Source organism: Prunus persica, chromosome G5, assembly GCF_000346465.2.
Source record: "Prunus persica cultivar Lovell chromosome G5, Prunus_persica_NCBIv2, whole genome shotgun sequence".
Lineage (NCBI taxonomy): Eukaryota > Viridiplantae > Streptophyta > Magnoliopsida > Rosales > Rosaceae > Prunus > Prunus persica.
Window position 1 is genome coordinate 8,155,407 of NC_034013.1, and position 26,918 is coordinate 8,182,324.

At 38.4% G+C, this 26,918-nt stretch overlaps 4 protein-coding genes and 1 pseudogene across 6 annotated transcripts; 1 reads left to right on the forward strand and 4 right to left on the reverse strand.

Moving 5' to 3' along the window:
* Positions 17-2,100, forward strand: LOC18777799 (DNA-directed RNA polymerase III subunit rpc6). The gene is made up of 2 exons (XM_007208745.2): positions 17-321; positions 1,095-2,100. Exon 2 carries the CDS (start codon positions 1,104-1,106, stop codon positions 1,812-1,814), a length of 711 nt encoding a protein of 236 aa, XP_007208807.1. The 5' UTR covers positions 17-321; positions 1,095-1,103; the 3' UTR covers positions 1,815-2,100.
* Positions 4,107-4,799, reverse strand: LOC109949327. Its single transcript, XM_020564730.1, has one exon. It carries the CDS (start codon positions 4,797-4,799, stop codon positions 4,275-4,277), a length of 525 nt encoding a protein of 174 aa, XP_020420319.1. The 3' UTR covers positions 4,107-4,274.
* Positions 7,710-11,764, reverse strand: LOC18775683 (VAN3-binding protein). Of its 3 annotated transcripts, none has more exons than XM_020564490.1 (7): positions 10,960-11,764; positions 9,964-10,396; positions 9,285-9,663; positions 8,858-9,034; positions 8,466-8,515; positions 8,323-8,380; positions 7,710-8,157 (listed from the first exon to the last, which is right to left on the reverse strand). In XM_020564490.1, the coding sequence occupies exons 2-7, from the start codon at positions 10,228-10,230 to the stop codon at positions 7,919-7,921; spliced, it is 1,170 nt and encodes a 389-aa protein (XP_020420079.1). In that variant the 5' UTR covers positions 10,231-10,396; positions 10,960-11,764; the 3' UTR covers positions 7,710-7,918. The 3 variants fall into 3 exon arrangements, with proteins under 3 accessions (XP_020420079.1, XP_020420081.1, XP_020420080.1); XM_020564492.1 differs by lacking the exon at positions 10,960-11,764 and adding an exon at positions 10,584-10,910; XM_020564491.1 differs by lacking the exon at positions 10,960-11,764 and adding an exon at positions 10,485-10,910.
* Positions 14,547-16,138, reverse strand: LOC18776296 (probable aquaporin TIP-type). Its single transcript, XM_007209455.2, has 3 exons — positions 15,957-16,138; positions 15,336-15,580; positions 14,547-15,123 (listed from the first exon to the last, which is right to left on the reverse strand). The coding sequence occupies exons 1-3, from the start codon at positions 16,081-16,083 to the stop codon at positions 14,749-14,751; spliced, it is 747 nt and encodes a 248-aa protein (XP_007209517.1). The 5' UTR covers positions 16,084-16,138; the 3' UTR covers positions 14,547-14,748.
* LOC18776370 lies at positions 21,366-22,731 on the reverse strand (annotated as a pseudogene).

The following is a 26,918-nucleotide window of genomic DNA, read 5'->3' on the forward strand; positions in this document are numbered from 1 at the left end:
GGAAGAATTTATGGTGGGTTTGCTCGCACTAGATAGAAGCGCTCTCATAATTTTTTTCAGTATCCCTCGCCTTCTCTCACTCGCGCGGCCTCTGTCTCTCTCTTCCCCCTCACCAAATCGGCGGCGACGTCGCCCTGCTCTCTCTATCTCCTCTCTCTCTCTCTCTCGCGCGCGCGCTCGCTCTCAGTCACTCTGCTCTCCTCTCTTCTCTTCTCTCTCTCTCGCTCTCACCCACATCGCGACGGCGACTGTCACCTTCTCAGACCCGCATCAGCGACGGCGAATCTCTCTGGCCGCCTCTATCCACCGCCAATCTCTCAGGTAATTTTGCATGTATTTTGAATGAATATATTAATCCTGCCAGTTTGGTAGGTTTCATTTGCTCATTTTGCAAGTATGACATACAAAATGCAAGATGTCATTCCCCTAGACCATTACAATGTTGAATGTTCACATTTTCAATCGCAAGCATGCTTATCCAATATTTACATTCAGTGAGGAACTTACATTTCCTCCAACAGACCTGAAAATGGAAGATAACATCCTAGCAGTGGGTTGAACATGAGCTGCTATGTATACATCATAGCCTTTAAGCAAGCCTTGGGGACTTGCTTTCGCTCTGAGAACTGCACCTCTTAACTCAGTTCTATATTTGAGCGCATATTCTCTATCATCTAATATGTAAGATGATTCATCTGAAAAAAAGAAATCCATCAATGGGAAAAAAAAAATGCTTAAGGTGTTACTAATAGTACAACAAAACAATAGTCAATTCAACTCACCCACATATCTTCCTTGACGAAAGCTTTCTTTCAAGCAGCTGGGAGAGACCATCCAAGCTCTGCACGGCTATAATCAGAAGGATATTAACTTGTTTGAGTGTTTTTGTTTGCTTTCTTTTCCTGTTTCTCTGCCACCAAAAATAGTCTTTCTAATTTAAGTGAATACATTTTCAGATTTTATGTTTGTTGTATCTTATCCCATAGAAAGTAATGATTTAATTTGTTAACACCTCAGAAAAGAAACAAGTCATAGAGCTTTGTGATGTAAGCGTCAATAAAGTTTCTTCTGTTGTTTTCTTTACCCCTCGACAGGATCATAAGATGAGCAGACCTTCAGCACTCAAACGGAAACAGCCAGACTCTAGTTCTCCGTCGGAGTCTTTGACAGAGCATGAGAAAATCGTATATAGTGTAATCCGAAGCAAGCAAGATATGGGAATTTGGACACGAGACATGAAGAAAGAAGCGAACCTCCCCGACAATCTGGTTGGCAAATCCATAAAATCACTCCAAGCCAAGAACCTGATAAAAGAGGTTGTGAATGTCCAAAGCAAGGGGAGAAAGCATTATATGGCTGCAGAGTTTGAGCCCTCCAAGGAGTTAACTGGCGGGGATTGGTATTCTAATGGGACCCTCGATAAATATTACATATCCTGTGTAAAAGATGGGTTTGCAAAGATCATATATCAGCTCAAGGTTGCTACCTTGGAGGGAATTTCAGATGAAGTTAAAAAGAGCGGAATATTCAAAACTTCGTTCACAAAACAGCAAATTGAGGAGATTTTGAGGGTTTTGGTTTTGGACAAACGGGTCACGGAAGTGAAGAGCACTGGGATGGGGGAGTTTGGTTCGTTTCCAGTTGGGAAAGTTTGCTATAAATCCACAAGCAAGGGAGGTAGCAAACGGGAACCCAAAGTAGGGGCCATGGCTTCCATTCCATGTGGGGTTTGTCCACGGATAAGTCAATGTACACCAGATGGTATTATTTCCCCAAGGACTTGTGTCTACTTCACCAAATGGTTGGATTTCTGAACTTCTTGTATGCAGGGACAATTGTTTGGTATGCTTCTGGAGGTTTTCTTCTTTTGTCCATGTGATGTATGGAGTCCTGCAGAAGCTTGATGCCTCAAAATTTTGCTTCTAAATCCTATATATGATGTTTAACGTCTTTGAGTACATCTTTTTACCTGGTTTAACAAAGTTGGTTTCTGAATGTTTTTGGCTCAACCTGGTTTCCCATATTTTTTTTGTTTTTGTGTGCTCAATAATAATGTACCTAATCTTGTCAGGGTTTTTATCACAAATAGTCCTTGAAATCTGCGAAATACTTAATTTTAATCATTTTTGTTTTTGGCGATCAATGTCGTCCTCTATGTTTTGTCCAGTACACACCCAACCCCCTCCCCTATCGTAGCCACCAGCCCAACCACCATGTGCTGTAATCACCACCCTCTTTCTCTGTCTCCTCCCAATCCAAGCATCAACCTAGGCCCCCCTCTCTCCCTCTCCCTCTCTGTTTCTCTTTTAGTTATTGGTCTACATGTTTCTTTTTTTAAATTCTAAGGACACACTTGATAACCATTTCAATTTCAATTTTAGTTTTCATTTTTTGTGCTAGAGTATAGAGGAAAAAGATGGAGGATGGAAGTGTGAGATTGAGATTGGAGATAGTATTGAGAAGGAAGATGGGAGGGGCGGAGTAATAAAAGTGAAAACAATTTCAAATAGATTTCATTTTTTAGTTATTGTTTTCACTTTTGTTATTTCTCCTCCCTCCTATCCTCCTCTCTCATCCTCTCTCTCATTCCCACTCCCGTTAGTTTTCACTTTAGTTAATGAGAAATTCTAATGGTGACTGGTGTGGTGGATTTTCTGCTAATATTGGGCTTGGTTCTGTGTTAGAGGCGGAAGTGTGGGCCATTCTTTATGGTTTGAGGCTTGCTAGCAATTCCAACTATTTTCCATTGATTGTGGAATCCGACTCTCAATTGGTTGTTGTGTTGGTGAATGCTTCTAGTTGTGATCCGTGACTCCTCTTTAGCCTTATCTCTTGTTGTAAAGCCCTCATGACGGGTGGGCTGTGTCGCATTGAACATGCCTTCAGGGAATGCAACGTTGCTGCTGATATGCTTGCTTCTATTGGGAGTGGTTTGGATGTGATAGCACGGTCGGAGGTGGCCGGAGTTGGTCGGAAAAACCCTCGAAAGTTTCGGTTTCGAAACAGCTTGTTTTCGGCTTCATTTTGGCTCGAATTTCTAATTTAATCACTTGGAATCAAGGCTAGATATGGGTATGTATGGAAAGAGGAGAAAGAGGTGAAGAGTTTGCAAGTTGTGGCACTATTTTTGGTGGCCGGACGGCCGAGATATCTCCATCTCTAGTTGGCTGCTCATGAAGGAGGAGAGAGAGGCAGATTCGTGAGGGAGAGAGAAGAAAATTTTGGGTTTTTAAAGAAATATTTAGTCATATACCCATTCGTAGCACTAATAATTAGGGGTGGGCACTCGAACCGATGAACAGGAAATTCGAGCCAAATCGCACCGGAAAAAAATCGAGTTGACCAAAAAGTCAACAACTAGTCAAAAACCAAACCATACCGATTTTGGATTCGGTTCCATGTCTTCAAAAATCGGACCGGGTCAAACCGAACGGTCAAATTAAAAAATATATATCATTTTAATATATATTTATATTTAATGCTATATTTTTAATTTCATAACTTTAATATTTATTTTTATATGAAATTGAATAATTTGTTAATTTTCAAGTAAAAATAATAATATTTCAGTTGAGAATTGTATTAAAAAATAATTTAAAAATAATAATTTTTATAATTCGGTTCAAAATTGAACCGGAATCGGAACCCGTTCAACTCGAACCAGATAATTTTTGAAATTTTTTATTAAAATCGAACCGAACCAAATCGAATGAATAGTACTGGATCGATTCTAATGTGAGGCAAAAATCGGTCCAACCCGAACCGTGCCCACCCCTACTAATAATATAGATAAACCCTACACCATTTCATTTCTATAAACAAACCCAAAAAGAACCTCAAAAAATGACAACTTGCCTTATTGAATTTAATTTTGATTATTAAATTACTTTGATGCCTTATTGAGTGTTTTGGCTATTTTTATGAGGTTTTGAGGTTTTTTTTTTTTTTTGGTCAACCATGAATTGGACTCCAAGCCAAAAGGCAACTGCAAGGAAATACACAGAAAGCAGAAACTGAGACAACTACAGAATCTCCTTCATCTGAATCGCTACAATCCAGCAAAAGAAGGAAAACTCCAACTCTAAAAACAAAAATTAAAGAGGACCTAGAAGACCATCAAACACCAAAACATGTAAGAGAGACGACAGTGGTTGAGTAACCTAGCTTTCCAGCTCCACTGCTCGGCAACCTATCGCTGCAGCCTCATGAGCTGCTCGATTTGAACTCCTTTGAACCCAATGCCAAAAAACACTTCTGAGCTGATCAGCTCTATGCTAGATAACCTCAATAGAAGGCCTGATAGTCCAAGCACGGTTCCTTATATCCTCATTGATCCCGTCCACAAGGGTCTTTGAGTCAGATTCCACGTAGACATCACTATAGCCAAGATTGGCCGCAAGCTCCAACCCCATGACAGCTGCTTCAGCCTCCACCTCAAGAGCAGAGTGACCCACTCGTGATGCAGCCAAGCCTCCTAGAAACTCCCCAACTGAATTTCGAATAACGACTCCAACACCAACTTTTCTACCATTGCTTTGCCAACTCCCATCAATATTAACTTTAACAAAACCCATTGGCGGCGGCTCCCACGAGCAGACCTCGCCAATTGAAGGGGAACGGCTCGTTACACTATTTGCATTACCTTGCCACACTTTCTGAAATTCCACCTTTGCCTTACCTGTTGTTTCAACCACTTTGCATGGATCAATTCTACAACCTTCCATGATAGCTTTGCATCTGGTCTTCCATATTTCCCAAAGAAAGATGCTTAGCATAGTGAGCAGATCATGCTTTTCCATTTTTGATTATGTTCTCAAGTCCAGAATATTATTCAGCCAGACATCCAGAGTGCTAAAGCTTTGAGTATCAATTCTTAACGTCATTGGAGATCCAAACCACACAGCTTGAGCCCAGGGGCAAAGAAATAGAGCGTGTTCGATGGATTCTTCGTATTGATCGCAGAGGCCGCACATAGGAGAGGCAGCAATTTTCCTCCTGAATAAATTAACCCGCGTTGGAATAGTGTTGGACATACGTCTCCATAAGAACATGCAAATCTTAGGCAGGGTGCGAACACTCCAAACAACTTTCCATATTCGATTTGAGATGAAATGAGAAGAATGCGAACTCCCAGATGCTAAGTAACGGTGACCCGACTGTAAACAGTGATATTCGGATTTTACTGAATATAGACCGTTCGAAGTCCAGGGCCAAACAAGCTTATCCCGCTGACCCGAAAAACCGATGGGGATGGCAAGAATCTACTTTTGAGTTTCCCAACTCAGATAACTACCCACCCTGTCCAAACTCCAAGTTCGATTCTGCATATTGATAATATCTGAAACCATTTGTGGAGCATTAGAAGGGACGTGACTGATTGGTGTAATAATGCCATTATCAGGAATCCAATTGTCACCCCAAATATTTGTATTTGCACCATTCATGATTTGATCTCTGGCCCTACCCATTAAAGCGTCTCTTCCCTCTAGAATACTCGTCCAGATCCAAGATGGTCTGTGGCCCAAAACAGCATCCTTAAACTCACAATCAGGATAGTACCTCGCTTTTAGAATTCAAACCCATAAGGCATTAGGAGTAGAGATGATTCTCCAACTCTGTTTGGCAAGAAGAGCCAGATTAAATTTCGCAAGGTCTCTAAAGCCAAGACCCCCATCTCCTTTGGCCAAACACAAAGCCTTCCAAGATTTCCAGTGTATGTCGTTGCCGCCTTCTGATTTTCCCCACCAGAATTTCGCAATATCAATACTGATCTCATTGCATACCACCTTGGGGAATTTAAAACACATCATAGGATAAGCTGGGACAGCAGTGGCAATGGCCTTGATCAAAACTTCCTTTCCCGTCATTGATAATGTGCCTTGTTTCCACCCCATTATCTTCTTCGCCACACACTCGCGGATATAGGCTAACGCCACTTTCTTGGACCGTCCCCAAGTCATTAGAATGCCCAAATAAATACCAGAGTTATCAATCCCTCTAATACCCATAATCGAGCTTATATTCGCCTTGACATCCTCAGGAGTGTTAGCACTGAACATAAGACTAGATTTCTCATAATTAATTAACTGACCAGATGCGAGACAGTAATCATCTATTAGACCCTTTAATCTAGAGCAGTTTTCTTCCTCAGCTTTAACAAAACATAGTGAGTCATCTGCAAAGAAGAGATGAGACAGAATTGGAGCTCGCCTAGATACTCGAATACCATTAATGACACCATCTTGCACCAGCTTGGTCAGATTACATGAAAGCGCTTCGCACACCAAAAGGAAGAGGTAAGGCGACAGGGGATCACCTTGTCTTAACCCTCTTGATGGCAAGAAGGATGAACCAGGTTGACTATTCACTAAGACAGAGAAAGAGACGGTTCTAATACACAACATAACCAATCTGATCCATCCTGTCTGGAAACCAAGCTTTTGTAATAGAGCTTCAAGAAAATCCCACTCCACCCTATCATAAGCCTCGTTCATGTCAATTTTAATTCCCACTTCATACTTGTGACCCGCTCTCTTGAGCTTAAGATAATGAAAGGCTTCATGAGCTACAATCACATTATCATGAATCTGACGGTCAGCCAAGAAGGCATTTTGGGAATCAGAAACAAGGTGAGGCATGAGAGACTTTAACCGGTTGGCAAGTAGCTTGGACAAAATCTTGTACAAAGTGTTGCATAGACTGATTGGATAGAATATTAGCATTAACTGTCTTTTGAGGTTGGGCTTGTTTTAAGAGGTAAATGGAATCCACATTAGCATTTCCACCCAAAGGAACAGTTAATACTAATATTCTATCCAACATCTTACTGGTTAGTCCTAAAATTTTGGCTGACCACACAGAAATAAAGGAATATGATGCACCAGCGTCAACCAAAAGCTTAATTTGAGTGTTGGATAAAATAATCGTACTGTCAAGAGCAATTCCTTCTTCTTTGTCCCTGCCTTCCTGCCACGACGAACACTCGTCCTCCATTCCTTCCTGGTTGTGGATTTTCAGGTCTCCTACTTGGTCCTGTCTGGTTTCCTCTTGGTGGTGCTTATTGAGCAGGCGGAGCAGCCTGGTTTCCGGTGACGTTTCTCAGCGACTGTTGTCGTGGTGCATTTCTTCCACCAGCTTGATTCCGATGTGGACAGTTAGGTCTAATGTGGCCTTCTTCGCCACACGCATTGCAGGTAGTGGCACGGTTCTTCTTTGGAGTTGGTTCCTTGCTACTAGAACCTTCATCTTTCTTTTCCCCAAAGCACATTTTCTTGGAATTGTTTCTTCTTCGATCCTCAACTCTCCCCGGGTGTAGGTTTCTTCTCTGGCTTAAGAGATAGTCTTACTCCAGCACATGTGCATTATTCACCATCTCTTGGTATGTTTGATCTCCTTGAGCTGTCACATGTCGGCAAATATCGTCCCCGAGGCCTTGTCGAAACCTCGTCGACTTCATTTCTTCGTCCGCCATTAAGGTAGGTGCAAAGCGTACTAGGTCAGTGAACTTTGCTATCCGTCATCTTGCCTTGTTCAAGGGTGAACAATTCCTAGATCTTAGTTTGTTTAAAAGCGGTAGGAAAATACTGGTTGAGAAAGTATCTTTCAAACTCGTCCCAACTGATGTTACTTTATCGTAGACATGAAATAAAGTTTCTGGCTAATACAAAATCTGAGTTTGGAATCTGACTTTCATAGAACACACACAAAACTTCTCATGGCACTATGCACAAGCATTCATATGTGACCACGAAATTCGCATATCTTGTAGCGTATAAGAACAGAAAATCGTATCGTTCCCTAATGTCTTTGATCCCTTGTATAAATCTTCTTACTTGTAATAGAAGTATATTGCATTTGCATTATCAAAGGTCTTATCTGTCCTATGCTTGGACTACATATACACAAGTGCTGAAGTGACTCATATACTATTACTGATATTTAAAAATCCCAGAGAGTGCTCAGTTTCTTCAAAGTAGTTGACTCGACGAAGAAGATTTTTGATCCCATCAACCCATTTCTGCTTATGAACCTTGTTCTTGCACTTGAACTCTAGTAGACCCTGTCCAGTTTTGAGCCCGAAATAGACCTCTTCTGAAATTTCCCTTTCTTTCTTATATGGCCAAGCAGAAGTCTCATCACAGACTCCATAAACAACACCTAACACATGTACATTCAGAGATGAGAAATGCTTGCTAAAAAATATATCGGTCAACAAAATTTCTAAGAACAGTGCTGACTAGCTTCCAAAATCAGAGAGGAATGAAGACAGAATAGTAGTGTAAATAGAACACACAATTTGTTAAAAAAAGTCAATCAGCTTACTTTTATTTTTCTTGGAGAATGCTCCTCCAACATGTTTACGCTTGAGTTTAACTATAACCTGAAAAGACAAAGATAAAAGTCAGAAACTCAATTTTTCTATCCAACGCTTTCTCCTGATCATTCCTTCGACTAAATTTATTTACCTGAGATTTATTGTTGATATAGACAGAGACACGTTTCCATTGTAAAACACCTGTATACACCAATTTCATCAAAACCATATGAATTAGTTAAGTCCATTTGACACTTCCAGGTTTAACTGAATTCATGACTCAAAAGAAGCAACATCAAGTTTACAAGCACAGAGGAATTAATTAACGTAAACTTCTACGAACTGCAAGAATTAAAGCTTCTGGTACTTAATGTTTTGGATTTCTGTACAAAACTTTCCAATGTCAACGGAACTTATGAAATTACAAAGTTTGTGTCCTTACTAGAAGCCATGTGGTAGGCAATGCAATCTGTTTATATCATACGGGGTCTCTCACATAGTTAATATAGATGAATGAATCCTGTACTTGTTATATTAAGTTACCTTTTCCTGTAAGTTGCAGTAGTTCTCCAGCACAGGGAGGATCCTGCTCCTCTACTTGACTATAAAAAGCACCAGCTGAAGGAATTTCAGCCATTCCCCGATCATAGGGACTAATAGCAGCATTCTTTCTTGCTTCTTTCGGTAACCTTGATTTCAAAGCCGATTCTCCTCGCAAAGCTAAAGAAATACTTTGTATTACTTAATGATCAATGGCTTAAAACAACAGGAAGACGAGCGTGTCAATGTGTTTTTGATATATGTATGCACTGTCACTCATTGGCAAAAGGTGAACAAGCAAGACAAGAAATTCATTACTTGGTAAATTTCTGTGCATATTATGATGATTCTTCACAAATTCTCTGAATCTTTTCATTTGAAAGCTGAAATTTTTGCTTAATTTTGTTTACTTTTAAATATGAGCAAGTACCTGTAGCAGCTGCTGCTGTAAGAGTCATAAGGTCACCAGGACTTTGAATGTCCACTGCTGATCTAACAGCAGATGCCACACGGTCATGATTAGCTCCGGCTAATTCAGCCATTTCAATGCAATGTGATGCCAGCAACTCTGTAGCCAAAGCCAAAGCCATGGTCGTTTTTGAGCCAGAACCACTGGAGTTTTCTGCTGCAGTTACAGCTGCCAAGGCTGCAGCAACTCCTGCAATGGAGACAGCAGAATGCACTCGTGCTCTTTCTACCCTTTCCTTATCTTTCTTCTTCACTGTGCTACTAGTGAACTCCTTATGGTGGAACCATTTGCCCATTGACTTCGTTCTCCGATTATTAACAGACTTTACAATCTTTCCTGTCTGCAAGAAAGAATCAGAACAATTAGAAAACAGAACTGAACCTGAAATCCAGACTTACAACCATTGATGGAATGTTATGGTGGAGGACAAAGGTATCAAGAAATACTTATTTTCAAGTAGCATAAGCACAAAATTCATTATCTAAAAGCTATCCCACTCCTTAGTTTCATTTCATGAATACTTAGGCAATTCAATAGCAAGCCTTGAAGAAAGGGGAACAAAATTCAATATATTGTAGGACCAAATTAGGAAAATACTGCACATGCATATATTCATTGGAGTTAAGGGAGACTAGCTTACCAGTTGTGGCACGTCAGTTGCTTCTGGGAATTTGTCAGGGCTTTTTTCAAGAGAAAATTGCTTCTGCTTTTGAGCAAGAGCCTTTGAGATTTCTGAAGCAGAAAGACTCCATGACCTTGACAAAAACTCCATAGGCTCCTGTGGTGTTTGTGGCTGAGGGATTGCAGGCAAGGTGGGCACTATTTTCATCTCCTCAGCTTCCTCTACATGTTGTAGCCCATGCAAAGAACCAGCAGTCTTCCAAGCTGAAAAATAACCACTTTCCATTTCTTAATTTCAAGTTGTGTCTTTCTACAGACAGTTTTTTCAAATGTTCTAACTAATTAATCAGAAAAGCTTTTCTTCTTTCTTCTTTGTGATCATTGGTGGTGGTCAGTTATATATGCCTTTAGGTCCTATCAAAATTTCCACAATTGATGGCTTTGGCCTGTTCCTGTGGATATCAATGAAGGTAAAAGTTAGCATATACTACAGTAGAAATACTTAAGATATCATTAAAAACAGAACAAAAAAGTTTCTACCAAATTGGTTTTGGTTGTTCTGCCAAAACAAAAGAAAGTCAGTGAACTGCAATGGAGACTGGTGTAACAAAAGCAACACTAAAATCTACTTCAGATTACCAAAAAATGAGGGTTAGTTTTGTATTGAATTTGGAAGCATACACCCTCTTCCTTCTTGAAGCAAAACTACTTTTCAAGTTCTGCTTTACAAAGCAAAATACTTCCAAATGCCAAAAACACATACTTAAATATTATAAAGTACCGGCAGAGTTTGGAAACTTCCACATACCCAAAAAAAAAAAAAATATATATATATATATATATATATTATAAAGCACCGCTCTCTCTCATATGTAGTAGAAAAAGACTGTTGGGAAACAATTAACAACAAAAACCCAATTGGGAATTTTGTAAAATGGGCTTGGATTTTGGAAATGGAGGCTTCATAAAAAATGAAAAACCCCAAGTGAGAATTAGAAAGAGATTGATTGCTAACCTTCCAAATTTTCCAATCTTGAGAGCTCTATGCAAAGAACAAATCAACCCATTTCTTCTTGGCCAACAAAATTCTTTATATATATACACATTAAGGAGAGCCAGCCAGCCACACACAGAAACAGTGAGAGACAGAATATGTTACACGAACACATACAGGAACCTAGTGCTTTGAGCTCCCATGAATTCGGGTCGGGCTTACATTAAAAAAAACAAAAAACAAAGGATTACGAACCAAAAACAAAGAAATGAAAATTATGAAATTAGGATTCACGAAACTCGAAAACTTGGAAACACAAACTGGGGACAAAACACAATCCTGGATAAGTGGGGGAATGGTTTCTTAACGCACGTACAGAAAAGCACCAGAGCCTATAAATATCATTAAGAACCCATAAATATGATTAACAGCCCATAAGGGATGGATTAGACTATGAATGTTAATGTGTTAAGGTTAGAGGAAAGGACGAAAGTTGTGTTTTTTTTTCTTTTCTGTGGTGGATCAGCCGTGGCCAATAGCCATGCATGAAGGTTGACTGGACGGTGGGGACGGTTTGGGAGGCAGGGCGTTTCTTTTTTATCTCTCATATTCCCTTCCTTCTTCCTTCTTCCTGGTCCTAGAATTTTCCCTATGCTGCCTTTTGCGGGCCACGCGTTGAGTGTTTGTTTGACTGGTTCAGATCAATTTCTTTTTTCTTTCTTTTTCTTTTTTATGATTTTAGAAAATAGAAAGGAGTAAGGACTTATTTAGCACACTGTATTAGACTCTGAATAAAAGTAAATAAAACCGCGTTCGAGGACGAAAAATGAAGGATTTGAACATGAAATCTCTTCTAACATTTAGAATAACTTTATCATCATTTTGGCAAATAGAACAAGTTTAACAAAGGCGGAAATAATAGTTGGTGAACATTCGCCCAAGTTTAACAATAGAGCAGATGTCAAAATAGTCTTGTGCTAGACATTTTGGCAAATATGGCCAACAAGGAATGTGCGTGCGTGCCACGCAGGGTTAAGTTTGTTGCTTTAATAAAAGTTGAGAGTCTCATTTAACTTGAACTTTAGGTATCCAAACTGAAAAATCTATTGAAGCCCTTCACGCAAGGCATAACATTTCATGACTTTTGAAATAATCGTCCAATCTTAAAGATAAAGTAGATTACTGTAACTTTCGAGAATAACATGAGATATGTCCATACTTTAAAGAGGAACCACAATAATTAAGCGTCAAATTAATGAAAGAATCAACGTATCATTCTTTAAAGTACCATGAAAGTTCGTAGTATTGAGCTTAGTACTTCCTAATGACGACATTGCAGATTTTGTTATGCAGGATGCCAAGGGTAAGGTGATCACTTGCATTACTTCTTGTTTGTGAGGAGAGAATAACGCGACGATTTGGTCATCATGGTCAAGGTAGGCTGCTGTGCACATACCAAATGTCTCAGCTGAGGACATAGATCACTTATTAGCTCTATCTTTGCCATCCAAGACACCTAATATATTGAAGTATGGGTTGGATTTGGATATCCAACAAAAACATGTGCCACAATTGACAACTATGTTACACATTTATTAGTGAATGTCCCACTTGACAGCTATGTTTTTGGTAGCAAAAGCAATGCTTTTTTATTAGTTTCATTGTCTTAGCCTCAGCTTCTGAATGGATATGTGATCACTTCTTAGTTCTTACCTACCAAAGATTCCAAAATCTATCAAATTTTGAAATTTTGTGGGATGGCACATATCAATTATCATTAAGGTATCCTGTATATGTTCCCTCTTATATTCTTCTCCTTTCTTTTATGTATGACAGTGATGACATAGTTGATTGGGGTTTTCTAAAAGATGTGGTGCCTTCGGGTTTGCTAAGGCTCTTTTATGTTCATTGTCAAGGGCGAGCATCTCTCATGTACCTCGCCATTGTAATGGGGTTGCTTATTGTTTGGCTCGCTTTGCTTCGTCTACTAAAAGTTACATTTGTTGGAATGAGAGTTCTCTTGTTATTTTTTTATCGAAGAATTCTCTTATTCTTATTCAAGCCATTCTAATTGAGAATTGAAACCACGGTTCATTTTCTTCAATAAGATATTGTTTCTCAAGAACAGCTTTACTTAATTAGGTCTATCTTTCCTCACCGTTTGTTATGCAAGAAATGCCCAATCTCATAAACCAAGAGAGTATTGTCCGAAATGTGCCAATCTAAAATGAAGGCACTCTAGAAAAGGGAAATAATATCAAGTAGCCATCATTTCAACCAATTCGCTAAAAATTTCGCCCCAAATTTGGTATAACATGTTACACAAACTGATTGGACCTTTACCTTAGGCATTAACACCATACGGGTGAAGTTGACTAGTTTTAAAAGTCTTTCTGGTGAGAGAAAAGTTGAAATGAAACTCATAAAAGTGACCCAAAATTTTAATTTTAAATTTTAAAAAATTTCTATATGCATAATCGGACTAATACATTGAGTTTTCACAATGATATCGAAAATTGATTATAGAATATAGAAATTTTTATCAATAAATTTGTAGACATATCTTAATTAATATACCTCGCCTTTGCTCATATACGCATGAATAGATGTATTTAGAGAAATATTAGCATCACTTATTCAGTTGGTTATATCTAAGACAATAACAAATTATTGATATATTATGAAACTCAAATGCATCAGCGGTTCACATTAATCCCGCACGTGCAACATAATTCACTATGTTTAACAATCTTGTTCGAGGCAATTCTCAAAAAATAAAGACAAATAACATTCTTGTTCGAATATTGATTTGATTAACCAATGACATTTTGATATAAAAAGTAAAACCAAAATGCATAAAATTGATATGGAAACAGAAACACTGAGAAAGCAAAAGGAATAAAAATGGGCTGTCCTGTCACCTTCCACTACAACCTCCTTGACTTATCACCAAATTAGGTTTAACTTTACACACTACAGAAGAGATCGATGTCCACATCTTAGAAAAAGAGTGGAAAAGGAAGCAGAGAAGACTAAAACCTATCGTTCTAAGTTGTAGTGCTATTTATCCTCTCATTACATAAAAAGTACAGCACTTTGCATCAAATAAAGCAGGGATGGTATAGTGCCCTCCTCAACTTTAATATATCTGTTCAAATTTTGGACCCACACCCGCCAAAGATAGAGACATACAAACAGTTGTGGTGAGAAATTCTTTTTTCTGGGTTAAGCATAAGTTGAAATTCAATATTGGTAGGTTTATAACTTTAAATGGCGGAGAAATTGGCTTTGGTTAAAGTCGTTAAGAACATTTATTCATGTACTAGGTTTTAAATTAGATTCCACACATTCTTATTATCGTTTGTATAAAAAAAATTTAGAAACAAACGGTGGAGCTTTCTATTATCTTTATACGTAAAGAATTGAACTCTCGTTTTCTACTATTTTCAAATCAACCAAAAAAAAAAAAAAACTTTTCTTTAAATATTTGGACTTACTCGAAAAGTAATTGGGACATTTAAATTATAGTGACCATATTAGAGATTTCTAGATTAGGAGTTTAAAGTTTTTCCCTAAAAAACTATGTGAAATGCGGTAAAACCGTAAAATGATGCACCACAATTCACAAAACTCATTTGATTTAGTATATGTACAATTCTTATTCACGGCTCAGAGTACTTTTTTTTTTCTTTTTCTTCATGGAATTGATAAGTGCAATCGTAGGTACTCAACCCAAAAGCAACAATAAAGCCAACAAAAACAATAACAAAGCAAGCAAGAAGAGAAACCCCAAAGCATAAGCATATCAAATTAAGCATAATCTTCAGCTGCGGGGACTGGGCTATAGGACCCAATGAAAATGTCACCATAGACGAGCCCGGCCAGCCCACCACCAATTAGTGGGCCGACCCAGTAGATCCAGTTGTCGGTGAAGTCTCCGCTGGCAACAGCTGGGCCAAACGACCGGGCGGGGTTCATCGAGCCACCGCTGAATGGGCCGGCGGCAAGAATGTTGGCCCCAACAATGAACCCAATTGCAATGGGTGCTATGATTCCCAGTGAACCCTTCTTGGGGTCAGCAGCTGTGGCATAGACAGTGTAGACCAGAGCAAAGGTTATGATGATCTCAAATACCACTCCCTCAATTGCACCTACCCCTGAGGCAAGTGTATGGGTTGGCACATCCTGCCAAATCCAAAGCCATAAAATCCAAATCAGAAAACTGAATTTAAGAGATATCGAAACTGGAATTTAACATGTTATATTATCGGATTGTCAATATGAATATGTTACTTAGTTTATACAATAAAATAAACTTAATTTGGCCCAATTTGATTGAGTTTTATTATGGTCGTTGTCTTTGGGTAAATTGTCATGTGATTATCTAAGAAATATACCAATTGAGTGACAAACTTGAGGAGAAAGCTGGCAACGATGGAGCCCAAGAGTTGGGCAATCCAGTAGAATATGCCAGTGAGGATGGTGATGTTGCCTCCAATGGCCAATCCAAGTGTGACAGCTGGGTTCAAATGGCCACCTGAGATGTTTGCAGCAATAGAGACCCCCACAAACAGTGCAAATGCATGGGCTATGGCCACCGCTACCAGTCCCGCAGGGTCCAAGGCTGCTGATGTCAGCTTACCTGCATACAAATAGTCATTGAATTATTTGCATAAAAATTCCACCATATCATGTATGAAACAAATTTTTAATTAATTACACTATTAAGTAATAATCATATTAGTCTATGCCATTTTATTCTTTTGTGCGTGACTGTCATGATTCAGATTTATAGTCTTGCAATATAAGCATTTACTTGGCAAGTTGCTCTTTGTACCTGTAACTCATGACATCTTTTTATTCAACTGATTTACGTAAGTAATTTCATAAGTAAATCTATAAAATAAAAAAATAAAATAAAAAGCGTTCTTCGCGCACACTTGTAAGGAAGTGCAAGTGTGAGGTTGATTTCGACACTCTTCATCTTGCGTAATTACTTATACTTAAAGCTTGATTACCGTAAGCAATGGCAGATCCAACACCAGCAAACACAAAAAGAAGGGTGGCAATGAACTCAGCTAGATAGGACTTGAGGGAGCCAACACTAAACGAGTCACCAAAGCTACCAAAAGCCAACTTCACCATTTTTGCCCACTTGAAAATCAAAAGAAAGAGAACCAAAAACTAGTTTGAGTTTAGTGGATGCTCTTCACATTCTCTGAGCATCAACTTTATATATAGGGCTTAGAAATATACCAGGCTATGCAAGAAGGTCCAATACTGCCGGCGCCAACCCTATGCGCATGGGACCCTATGAGCCGCTGGCACCGTCTGATTGCGTGCCGACCAACCGCCAGATCATTTTTAAATTTTGGAAAGATTTTGTATAATAAAGAGGCATTATGAGGATACGACAACTAAATTAATGAACCGACATTAAGTATTATAACTGTTTTAAGGAGATAAGAATGTTAATTCCGATGGAACATTTGATTATCAGCCATGGGCACCAACCACTACATTACAATAGAAATTGATTTTATAGAGGAATGATGATTATGTCGTTTTCCGTCGATTGTAACTCTTTTAAAATGTTGTAGGTGATGTTGATATACAATACAAACATTAACATGAAGAAAAGTAGAAATGTTAACATGATTTGTTATCGCTTCGTGTTTACTGTTTAAAGTAAGTCAAGTTTGACATTAATTCTCGAGCTAAAATTATGAGGTGACAACAAATTTATATATGTTATAAATCTAGAGTAATTGGAGAGGAAATTGAGAGAGAGAGAAAGTAGAGAAACTGAGTTTCTTTATTCTCTTATTTCTATCTGTGTGTATTCTCATTGTGCATTTACAAAGGAAGGGTGTGAATCCTTTTGTAGGCAAAGCCTTCCAACATGTGGGCTCCACCTGCATAATTTACAACACTCCCCCTTGGAGACCACAAATGATACGGAATATGTCTCGTTAAAAACCTTGATGTAAAAATTCAGTGGGACAAAAACTGGTCAAAGGGAAAAAGAGTACATAATCATGTGTAACATAAAATTCTATGTATATTGACGCGCATGCGACACTGCCTCGTTAAAACCTTGCCAGGAAAAACCCAGTGGGATAAAAACCTGGACGAAGGAAAAAGAGTATAGTGTTTGAAGATCTTTATTGATAGCGCGCTCCCCCTGATGCTAGGCAAAATATCTTTAAGTCATACTGTTGATCAGCTTTCTGAATATCGTAGTTGACACTGCTTCTGTGAGTCAATCTTGAGCGACACTGCCTCGTTAAAACCTTACCAGGAAAAACCCAGTGGGATAAAAACCTGGATGAAGGAAAAAGAGTACAGTGTATGGAGGTCTTTATGAAAACCACGCTCCCCCTGATGAATATCTCCCCCTGAAAAATTTATGACTAGCCATCCCAAAGTGGTGGTGATGGAGCTGAGCTCTATCTGCTCTAGTATACTTCCCGAAAAAAAACCATTTAAGGACCAACGGATAATCCTCATAAAAATGCTTCAATACTTTCTTAGTATAAGCAAGAATCTCGTTGGCATAATGCTCGATCGAGACAAATATTTCGTGAATTCTGCAGAAGCTTTAATGTGTTGCAATCACATTATAATCAATGTACTCACTGAGGTAATTTATGCATATTAATATTGAGTACAAATTTTGTGCTTGAAGCACATGTCCTTTAGGGACTTGTTTTATGCAATGTCAATCCTCTCAACGGATTTTGTCTAAAAGGGATTAAACTTTATGACACATTATATAGCTTTTACCCAGCTATTTATACATCTTTAGGAAATCGCTTCTGGCGATATGCTCCGTGCATTTAATAACCCTTAAAGATAATATGTTGGTCTCCGTAATTGTGTAATAAGGGGGGGCACAATTGAATCTGTAAATATGGAGAAAACCCAACATTCCTTGTTTCTGCCAGAAACAGTGTGTCATACAAAGTAGGTATATTCCCTTTTATTCCGAACACCCAAGTTTAAATTTCAGTATTAACATCTTTTGGGGTTCGTACTGTGGGTTTGTTCTTTCACGTTCATTCTTATCTATAATGGAATTACCTCGTTCCATTTTGGCCAATAATATTGTCGACATTTAATAATTGAACGTGGTTCCAATCAACACAGCTCATTGATGATTTGAGTAGCTACTCCAAAACCAAAAATTGTCATTCATCAATTCATGATCAAAAATTGTCATTCATCAATTCATGATCCCATCATTCTCATTTGCATGCGCATGCATCAATTATAAGCATTTCTTTGCTTTTGGGTACCCAAGCCACTTCAGGGGGCTTTTATTATGTGAGAATGTGGATTATAACCTCCAATGGAGCGTTATTTTACATAGGGCGTGGAAAATCTCCATTTATGGAGTTGGAACATTTAGAACCCATATATCTGTCATGCTGAAGGCATGCCACAGATTAATACATACATGTCAATTAATTTATGGGACCTTAACCCATATTATGGGATCTTAACCCATATAATTTGCTACGCATTAGGCGTGCATAATATCAATATTGACATGTCAAAGGATTGTCCTTTCGGGACTTCAATCCACATCATTTGCTACGCAACAGGCGTGCATCATATTGATCACTGTTATACCCATATTCTGTTCTTATGGGACTTTAATCTGTGCAGTGTATTATCAATGTATCAAACTTACAATCTGTAAAATTTGCATTAATAATTCATGGATACATACAAGCCATTCTTTTGGAAATTTGGTTACCTTTCAAGATAAAATATCAAATAGGTATATAAGCATAAAATAACACAAGTATTGCTTACATCCTTAGGTGGGAGAAACTTTTCTCAAGTATCATTCAAGCTTGTATCGGCCCAGTAAATGTAGCGCTTGATGATATAGTTATATCCTGCAAGAGTAAAATCACAACTCTTTTCTCTGTCAAAAACAAATAACCCTCAGAGTTAGGATCGCTTCATGGAGAACAGAGAGTTATAAAAAGAGAAAAAATGCAAAAAATTTGTGATATTGATTGCAAGAGAAGGTAAGCAATCAGGGAAGGAAGCTGGTGGAAGCAGACAACAAGCTCAGCAATCAAGGAAGGAAGCTGGTGGGAGCAAACGACAAGCCCTCATTTCTTCTAGTCTAGAAGAACTTCCGGAGATTAGAGCATAAGGTTGCCTTCACAGTTCCCTGATGTGGCGGAAACGTGATCAGGGATAGTCTCGCTTCCTGAATGGATGATCAGAGAGAGTCTTGCTTCTCGGGCATATTGAGTGCTCACTGATAAGAAAAACAAGTAGATATCGCATCACTAGGTATGGAGAAAACTGGATGTCTTCTGCAAAGAAAATTTCGTTGGTAACACATTTATACACAAATACAATGGATAGGTAGAACCGGTGAATTTCAAATTAACCATAGGAAAATTTCGAGATTCTCGGGATACTTTTGAAAAAGTAGCTCCGTGAAATCCGTAAAGCAAGATCAGCTTTGACGAAAATAATACTTGAAAACGCCGAAAGTGCCGACAGGCATTATCAGAGGCCACGTGAAGTTTTGGAATCTGGGAAAGAAAAAGAGAATATGGGGATCCGAGAAGATATTGGGATCCTGAAAAACTGTAGCCATATTTCCTCCTATAGATATTGCCTTTGCAAAACTTGATTGGAGCAACTGCGTTTCAACTTAACTCCCTTCCTGTTATAATAATTGCGCACATTCTTAAAATTTGCACCTGTGGTTTTTACGTCTTTTCAAAATGACGGTTTGGAACCTTGTGCCTTATAGGTTCAAATAACCACATCGACTCTCCCAAATTTCATATTTCAACGTATGGGAGCCCGGAACTTTTGGCCTGGGCTAAACACAAACTCAGAATTTATTTGCCCTTTTCAAATGGACATGAAATATGAATTGAGTAAAAGCTACGATAATATCGTAATATAGTAGTGAAGAGCATTAACTACTATATACCCACAATCTCAAATTCGGGATTTCTCATATATTTGAATACATGTGCTTCCGGCCCAGATATATCAAAATGTGTGGGGAGCCTCAATTCATCATTTGAGGTTTATATTGATATTATTCATTTCACGGTGTATTCTTAACAACCGGAATTCACAAAATATATTTCTTACTTGAGGTGTCGATTATAACAGAATCGAACTTTATTAAATTCATCATTTTTTTATGCCAAAGAAATATGTGGCGTACCATAATTTGCAATAATACCTCAAGAGTTGTCCATTTAATTGTTGGAACTTCAGGTTCTCAACACTGTTAGATTTTGAACTTCAGGCCAAAATCACATATTCTCATGGTATGGACATTCAATCCCCTTAGATTTTGAACTTCGGGCCAAAATCACATATTCTCATGGTATGGACATTTTTACAATTTTCTGTACATATTTCTGGACTTCGAGCCCTTACATAATTGTCCATATCTTGAGGAACTTCTGGCATCTCATTTAATTGCTCATCCATGAGTTTAAGGAATTGCAGGTTCCTTTTTGAATATAGTGACGGTTTACCCAAAAATGGTTAATATTTATGTATACGTCACTATTCATATATCCGGTACTATTCATCAAGTCATGAATACGTATCTATTCATGTGTACAGTACATTTGCCAGTACAGTTATCATCCATGTGTACGGCATTATGAACCAATACGGTACTGTTACATCATTAAGGAACCCCAGGTCCTTATTTACATGTCAAGGATCAAGGACCCTCAAGTCCAATCACATGTTTACAAATATAGTACCGGAGAGACTGCCAGCTCTCATATTAACATCATCATCAAGGATCTTCAAGTCCTGATGTAATTGCATGATGAGGATCAAGGAACTTCTGGTCCTGATCTGCATACTGTAAAAACTCATCATACAGCACATTTAATCCATAAAATAAATTGCTGGTAAATAAATTACTGGTATGGACGATAAACCCGCACCATACATTTAAATAAAAGTAAAGGCGTGGAAGATAAACCCGCACCACCCTTTTAAATAAATGTAAATGTGCGGTAAATTAATTTCATAAATTAAATTGTTTGATGTATGGACGTTAATCCCGCACCATACCTTAAATAAAATTAAATATGCGGTAAAGTAAATTCATAAATTAAATTGCTTGTTGTATGGACGTTAATCCCGCACCATACCTTAAATAAAATTAAATGTGCGGTAAAGTAAATTCATAAATTAAATTGCTTGTTGTATGGACGTTAATCCCGCACCATACCTTAAATAAAATTAAATGTGCGGTAAAGTAAATGTGCTTGTATGGGCACTAATTCTGCTCCATACATTTAAATAAAAGTAAAGGCGTGGACGATAAACCCGCACCACCCTTTTAAATAAATACTGTTGTATGGGTAATAAACATACACCATACAGGAAATATAATATATTATATTACCATTAATATTAATATTAAATAATATAGGATAATAATAAATGAAAAGATGGTGGGAAGCTCATCATTTCGGTGGGTGCTGTTCTTTATCATGTTTTTGTTAATTGTAGCTCAAAAAAAAAAATGATGGATATCAAGCTTGCTACTGCCTTTCCACCTGCAAAGCAAGTTAAATAGTATAGGATAATACTAAAGTAATTGAAAGATAAGGAAGCAGAGGACCTTTCTAGTATTGCTGTCCACCACTAGCTGTTTTTTTTTTTTTTAGTAGCAGCAGGGCCAATCCACATGGGCCAACTGTGGCAGAATTGAAAGTTGTGCTGCCATCCACCACATTTCTACTTGCAGTAATGATAGTGCTGGTCCTCCCATCTCCCAAAAACATGATGTTGGTCTTTTTCTTAGGCACGTCCACATTTTCTCTGTACACCCCTGCCTTTATTCTGATCACATATCTAGTGCTGCTCTTCTCTGGGGCAGCAGCCACCGCTTCTGACACCGTCTTGTAATTCCTGCTGCCGTCAGCTGCCACCACCACGTTGGGAGTCACAGTCGACGACTGCAACAGCCGCCTGTCCGCCACCGACAGCCACTCCGGCCACCCCTTCTTTTCCACCACTTCCTCCTTGAGCTTTCGGTTCACATTCATTTTGCTGCCCCTTCTCCAAAACTTTGCGAACTTTTTTATCAGCATCGTCATGAGAGAACCCATCAAGGCAAGTCTCCTGGTTGGTAATGGCGGAGCTGATGAGAGTCTTGAGGTCATCAGCATACTGAGTCAAAGGCTTATTCTTATTGGGGTACTCATGGAGATCTGTAACAGCAGCATGGAGCTCATCGAGGGTCTCATCAATGTTCTCCAAGCAGTCATGGAGAGCAATCTTCTCGCGCTTCGTGAGCTTCTTTCTGGACTTCAAAAGCTTCTTGACAGCGAAGAAATTGTGCTCCACGGCTGTGGTCGTGATGTTCAAGGACAATTCTATGACATCTTTCTGGCTCGAAACTTTCTTGGCGGCTCCGGGGGCGGCGAGCGTGGAGAAGCAGAGGTCAGGGTAGAGGGTTTCTGGACCTGCGGGGGTGGGTGGTTGTTGGGCTGGTCGACCTTCGCTTAGTTCGGTCGGCTTGTGGGGAGGTTCTGACCCGATGATGGTACCGATTCCTCCGAAGCAGACCAAGTTCCTAGAGCCGAACTGGGCTTCCGGGTTCTACGTCGGGTCGTCGTCGTGCATAGCTGCGCCTTCCCCGAGTTCCCTACCTCTGCCGTCGTTCTTCGCAAAGAAGAGCGCCCCTTCAAGCACCGATGAAGCTGCAAGCGTGCTGCTTAAACTTCTGCGGCTCAATTTGTCGTAGATGGGTCGCCGGTCCATGGCGGACCAAGCATGTGCAGCAGTGTAGAGACCGCGTTTTTGTTTGGCTCTGTCCTGGGGTTTTCTAGAGAGAGGTTAGAAGGCCTCTCTGACTCTTCAAAAAAAAATGGAGAAGCTCATCTCCTCAGGAGAGACGAAGATATCAGCTCTGTGAAGGAGTTACAGAGAGAGAGAGAGAGCGTTGAGGCTCTGAATTTGGAGATAGAGAAATCGTGCTGATAACGTGTTATAAATCTAGAGTAATTGGAGAGGAAATTGAGAGAGAGAGAAAGTAGAGAAACTGAGTTTCTTTATTCTCTTATTTCTATCTGTGTGTATTCTCATTGTGCATTTACAAAGGAAGGGTGTGAACCCTTTTGTAGGCAAAGCCTTCCAACATGTGGGCTCCACTTGCATAATTTACAACACTCCCCCTTGGAGACCACAAATGATACGGAATATGTCTCGTTAAAAACCTTGCCAGTAAAAACCCAGTGGGACAAAAACTGGTCAAAGGGAAAAAGAGTACATAATCATGTGTAACATAAAATTCTATGTATATTGACGCGCGCGTTAAAACTATATAAGGATTCTCTCTCTCGAAGCAAATCCGTTACCATTCTCTCTTAATAATTATCAATCTCGACTTGGCATACTAAGGTTTCGTTTGGTTAGTAAAAAACTCATGATAATGCTAGGAAAATAACTAGGAAATACCGTTTTATTTCCTTTTTCTTGTTTGGTTTGAGTATGAATATAAAATAAAGTTGGTTTAATTTTTCAATTATACCGATATGAAATCAAATAAATGGAATACATTTAATGCTATATTGTAATTCTAAATTGTTAATTATGACAAAATAGTCATGAAAATTCGCATTTAATGTTGGCCCAATTTTCTATGGAAAGGGAAAATGAAACCCAAGGGGGAAGGAGGATGGTTAGATTTCCCCCCCATTTTTTCCATGTGCTAGAGGCAACTATTTCTCATGCCAAGACTTCCCAAACATAAAAAAACAATTGATTTTCCATTCCCAAACCTCCCTTCTCATACCAAACGCATCCTAAGGGGAAAAAAAAAAAAAAAACCTCGAGTATAACATGGTACTTGTTGGGTTGAGGACTTGAGGTCAGCTAGAATATTACTCAAACAAAATTTGAGTTATACTAGTTTTAATTTGCACTGCGGAAGTACTAGTTTTAATTCTCAACTACTTTAGGAATCCAGTGTGATAATTGAAGAAGCAGCTTCTCGACTTTCGAGTTGAGGCATGATTTGGCATTTTATAATGAACAATTATGATGGTGCTTATGTTAGTTTATTGTTGTTTCATGGTTAAGTAATTATTGTGCTTGAGCTTTTCCAGTTAAGAAATCATTTAAAACCAAGTTTGTGTTGTAAAGAAGAATAAGTAAAGAAGAATAGGTGAAGCCCACATAGCCAACTAACACCCACTAAACCTAACCACACACCCACCAAACCAAACCACTACCCAATTAATTGAAGAATATTAATGATGTTGTTGATTGAAGAATATTAATGATGTTGTTCATTGAAGAATATTAATGATGTTGTCTACCAATTATATTGTGAGGTGAACAACCAATGTCTTAGGCCTATAAATAGATACCTCCATCAAGAGAAGTTTACACATAGAGAAGAGGAAGAGAAGGAAGAAAGAGTGTGAGTGAGTTGAGAGGAAAGAGAGCAAGAAAGAAATTCTCCAAGAGAGAAAATTGAGTGAGCCATACATATTGTAAACACTAAATTTGTAGCCATATTATTTCATATAGTGAAAAGTTACTGCTGCTGCTTTCCGAGGACGTAGGCATAGCCGAACCTCGTTAAATGCTGTGTCTCATCTACTTTACGTGCAGCTCAATATTCGCACATATCCCAGTTCATTTTATAACACGTTATCAGCACGAGAAGCTCTCAGGTATAATTTTTGTGTTGCACTATTATCTATACTACTAACCCTTATGTTGATGTAAGGAAGAAAAGTAGTGGAGGAGCTGTGGTCTGCAAGAGAGATATACGAGCAAACCAACTGTAAGGATAAGCTCTAGGCCTCTTACTTTTTCTATTATTTTATTATCTCTCTACACAACAAGTTCAACTTAATTGCAAGTGAAAAGAAGAAAAGCCAACATGATATGTCTAGCTTTCCACTAATATATTAGTATAATAATATCATATTATTTGATTGTGGTGTTGATATGAATGCACAAATAATTGTCTTTACTTTATCCTTATATATGGTAATTATATGGACAGTTTCACCTTCTATATTTTTTGTGGTGGTTTTTATCCCCACATTTATTTTATTTACTGTATGGTGTAGGTTTATTACCCATACAACATTATCTATTTAAAAGGGTGGTGTGGGTTTATCGTCCATACCTTTACTTTTATTTAAATGTATGGAGCAGAATTAGTGCTCATACAAGCACATTTACTTTACCGCACATTTAATTTTATTTAAGGTATGGTGCGGGATTAACGTCCATACAACAAGTAATTTAATTTATGAATTTACTTTACCGCACATTTAATTTTATTTAAGGTATGGTGCGGGATTAACGTCCATACAGCAAGCAATTTAATTTATGAATTTAATTTACCGCACATTTAATTTTATTTAAGGTATGGTGCGGGATTAACGTCCATACAGCAAGCAATTTAATTTATGAATTTACTTTACCGCATATTTAATTTTATTTAAGGTATGGTGCGGGATTCACGTCCATACATCAAGCAATTTAATTTATGAATTTAATTTACCGCACATTTACATTTATTTAAAAGGGTGGTGCGGGTTTATCGTCCACGCCTTTACTTTTATTTAAATGTATGGAGCAGAATTAATGCCCATACAAGCACCTTAACTTTATGAATTTAATTTACCGCACATTTACATTTATTTAAAGTGTGGTGCGGGTTTATCGTCAATACCAGTAATTTATTTACCAGCAATTTATTTTATGGATTAAATGTGCTGTATGATGAGTTTTTTACAGTATGCAGATCAGGACCAGAAGTTCCTTGATCCTCATCATACAATTACATCAGGACTTGAAGATCCTTGATGATGATGTTAATATGAAAGCTGGCAGTCTCTCTGGTACTATATTTGTAAACATGTGATTGGACTTGAGGGTCCTTGATCCTTGACATGTAAATAAGGACCTGGGGTTCCTTAATGATGTAACAGTACCATATTGGTTCATAATGTCGTACACATGGATGATAACTGTACTGGCAAATGTACTGTACACATGAATAGTGCCGTATACATGAATAGTGATGTATGCATAAATATTTACCATTTTGGGTAAACTATCACTATATTCAAAAAGGGAACCTGCAGTTCCTTAAACTCATGGATGAGCAATTAAATGAGATGCCAGAAGTTCCTCAAAACATGGACAATTATGTAAGGGCTTGAAGTCCAGAAATATGTACAGAAAATTGTAAAAATGTCCATACCATGAGAACATGTGATTTTGGCTTGAGGTTCAAAATCTAACAGTGTTGAGAACCTGAAGTTCCAACAACTAAATGGACAACCCTTGAGGTATTATTGCAAATTGTGGTACGCCACATATTTCTTTGGCATAAGAGAATGATGAATTGAGGCTCCCCACATATTTTGTTATATCTGGGCCGGAAGCTCATGAACCCAAATATATGAGATATTAGCGTGGTCTTTACTCAATTCATATTTCATGTCCATTTGAAAATGGCAAATAAATTCTGAGTTTGTGTTTAGCCCAGGCCAAAAGTTCCGGGCCCCCATACGTTGAAATATGAAATTTGGAAGAGTCGATGTGGTTATTTGAACCTATAAGGCACAAGGTTCCAAACCGTCATTTTGAAAAGACGTAAAAACCACATGTGCAAGTTTAAGAATGTGCGTAATTTTTATAACAGGCAAGGGGCATACAACAGATAGATTTTTTCCACCTGCACGGAAGGTGCAGGCCCTGTAAAATCTATAAAAATACATTATGTTCTGGAAGCCTCTGAAGGAAGAGGACGACGCCTCTTAAGCTTAGCCATGAGCCTCTCGTGGTCTCCCAAAATTCTTTCATTGGAGACCTGCAACATGTCTAGCCTTCTCAGTGTATCAACAGAGTATGAACTCACCAGTTTCAACAAGGCATTATTCTCTCCTTTAAATTTCTCAACCTCATGTTGAGACTCA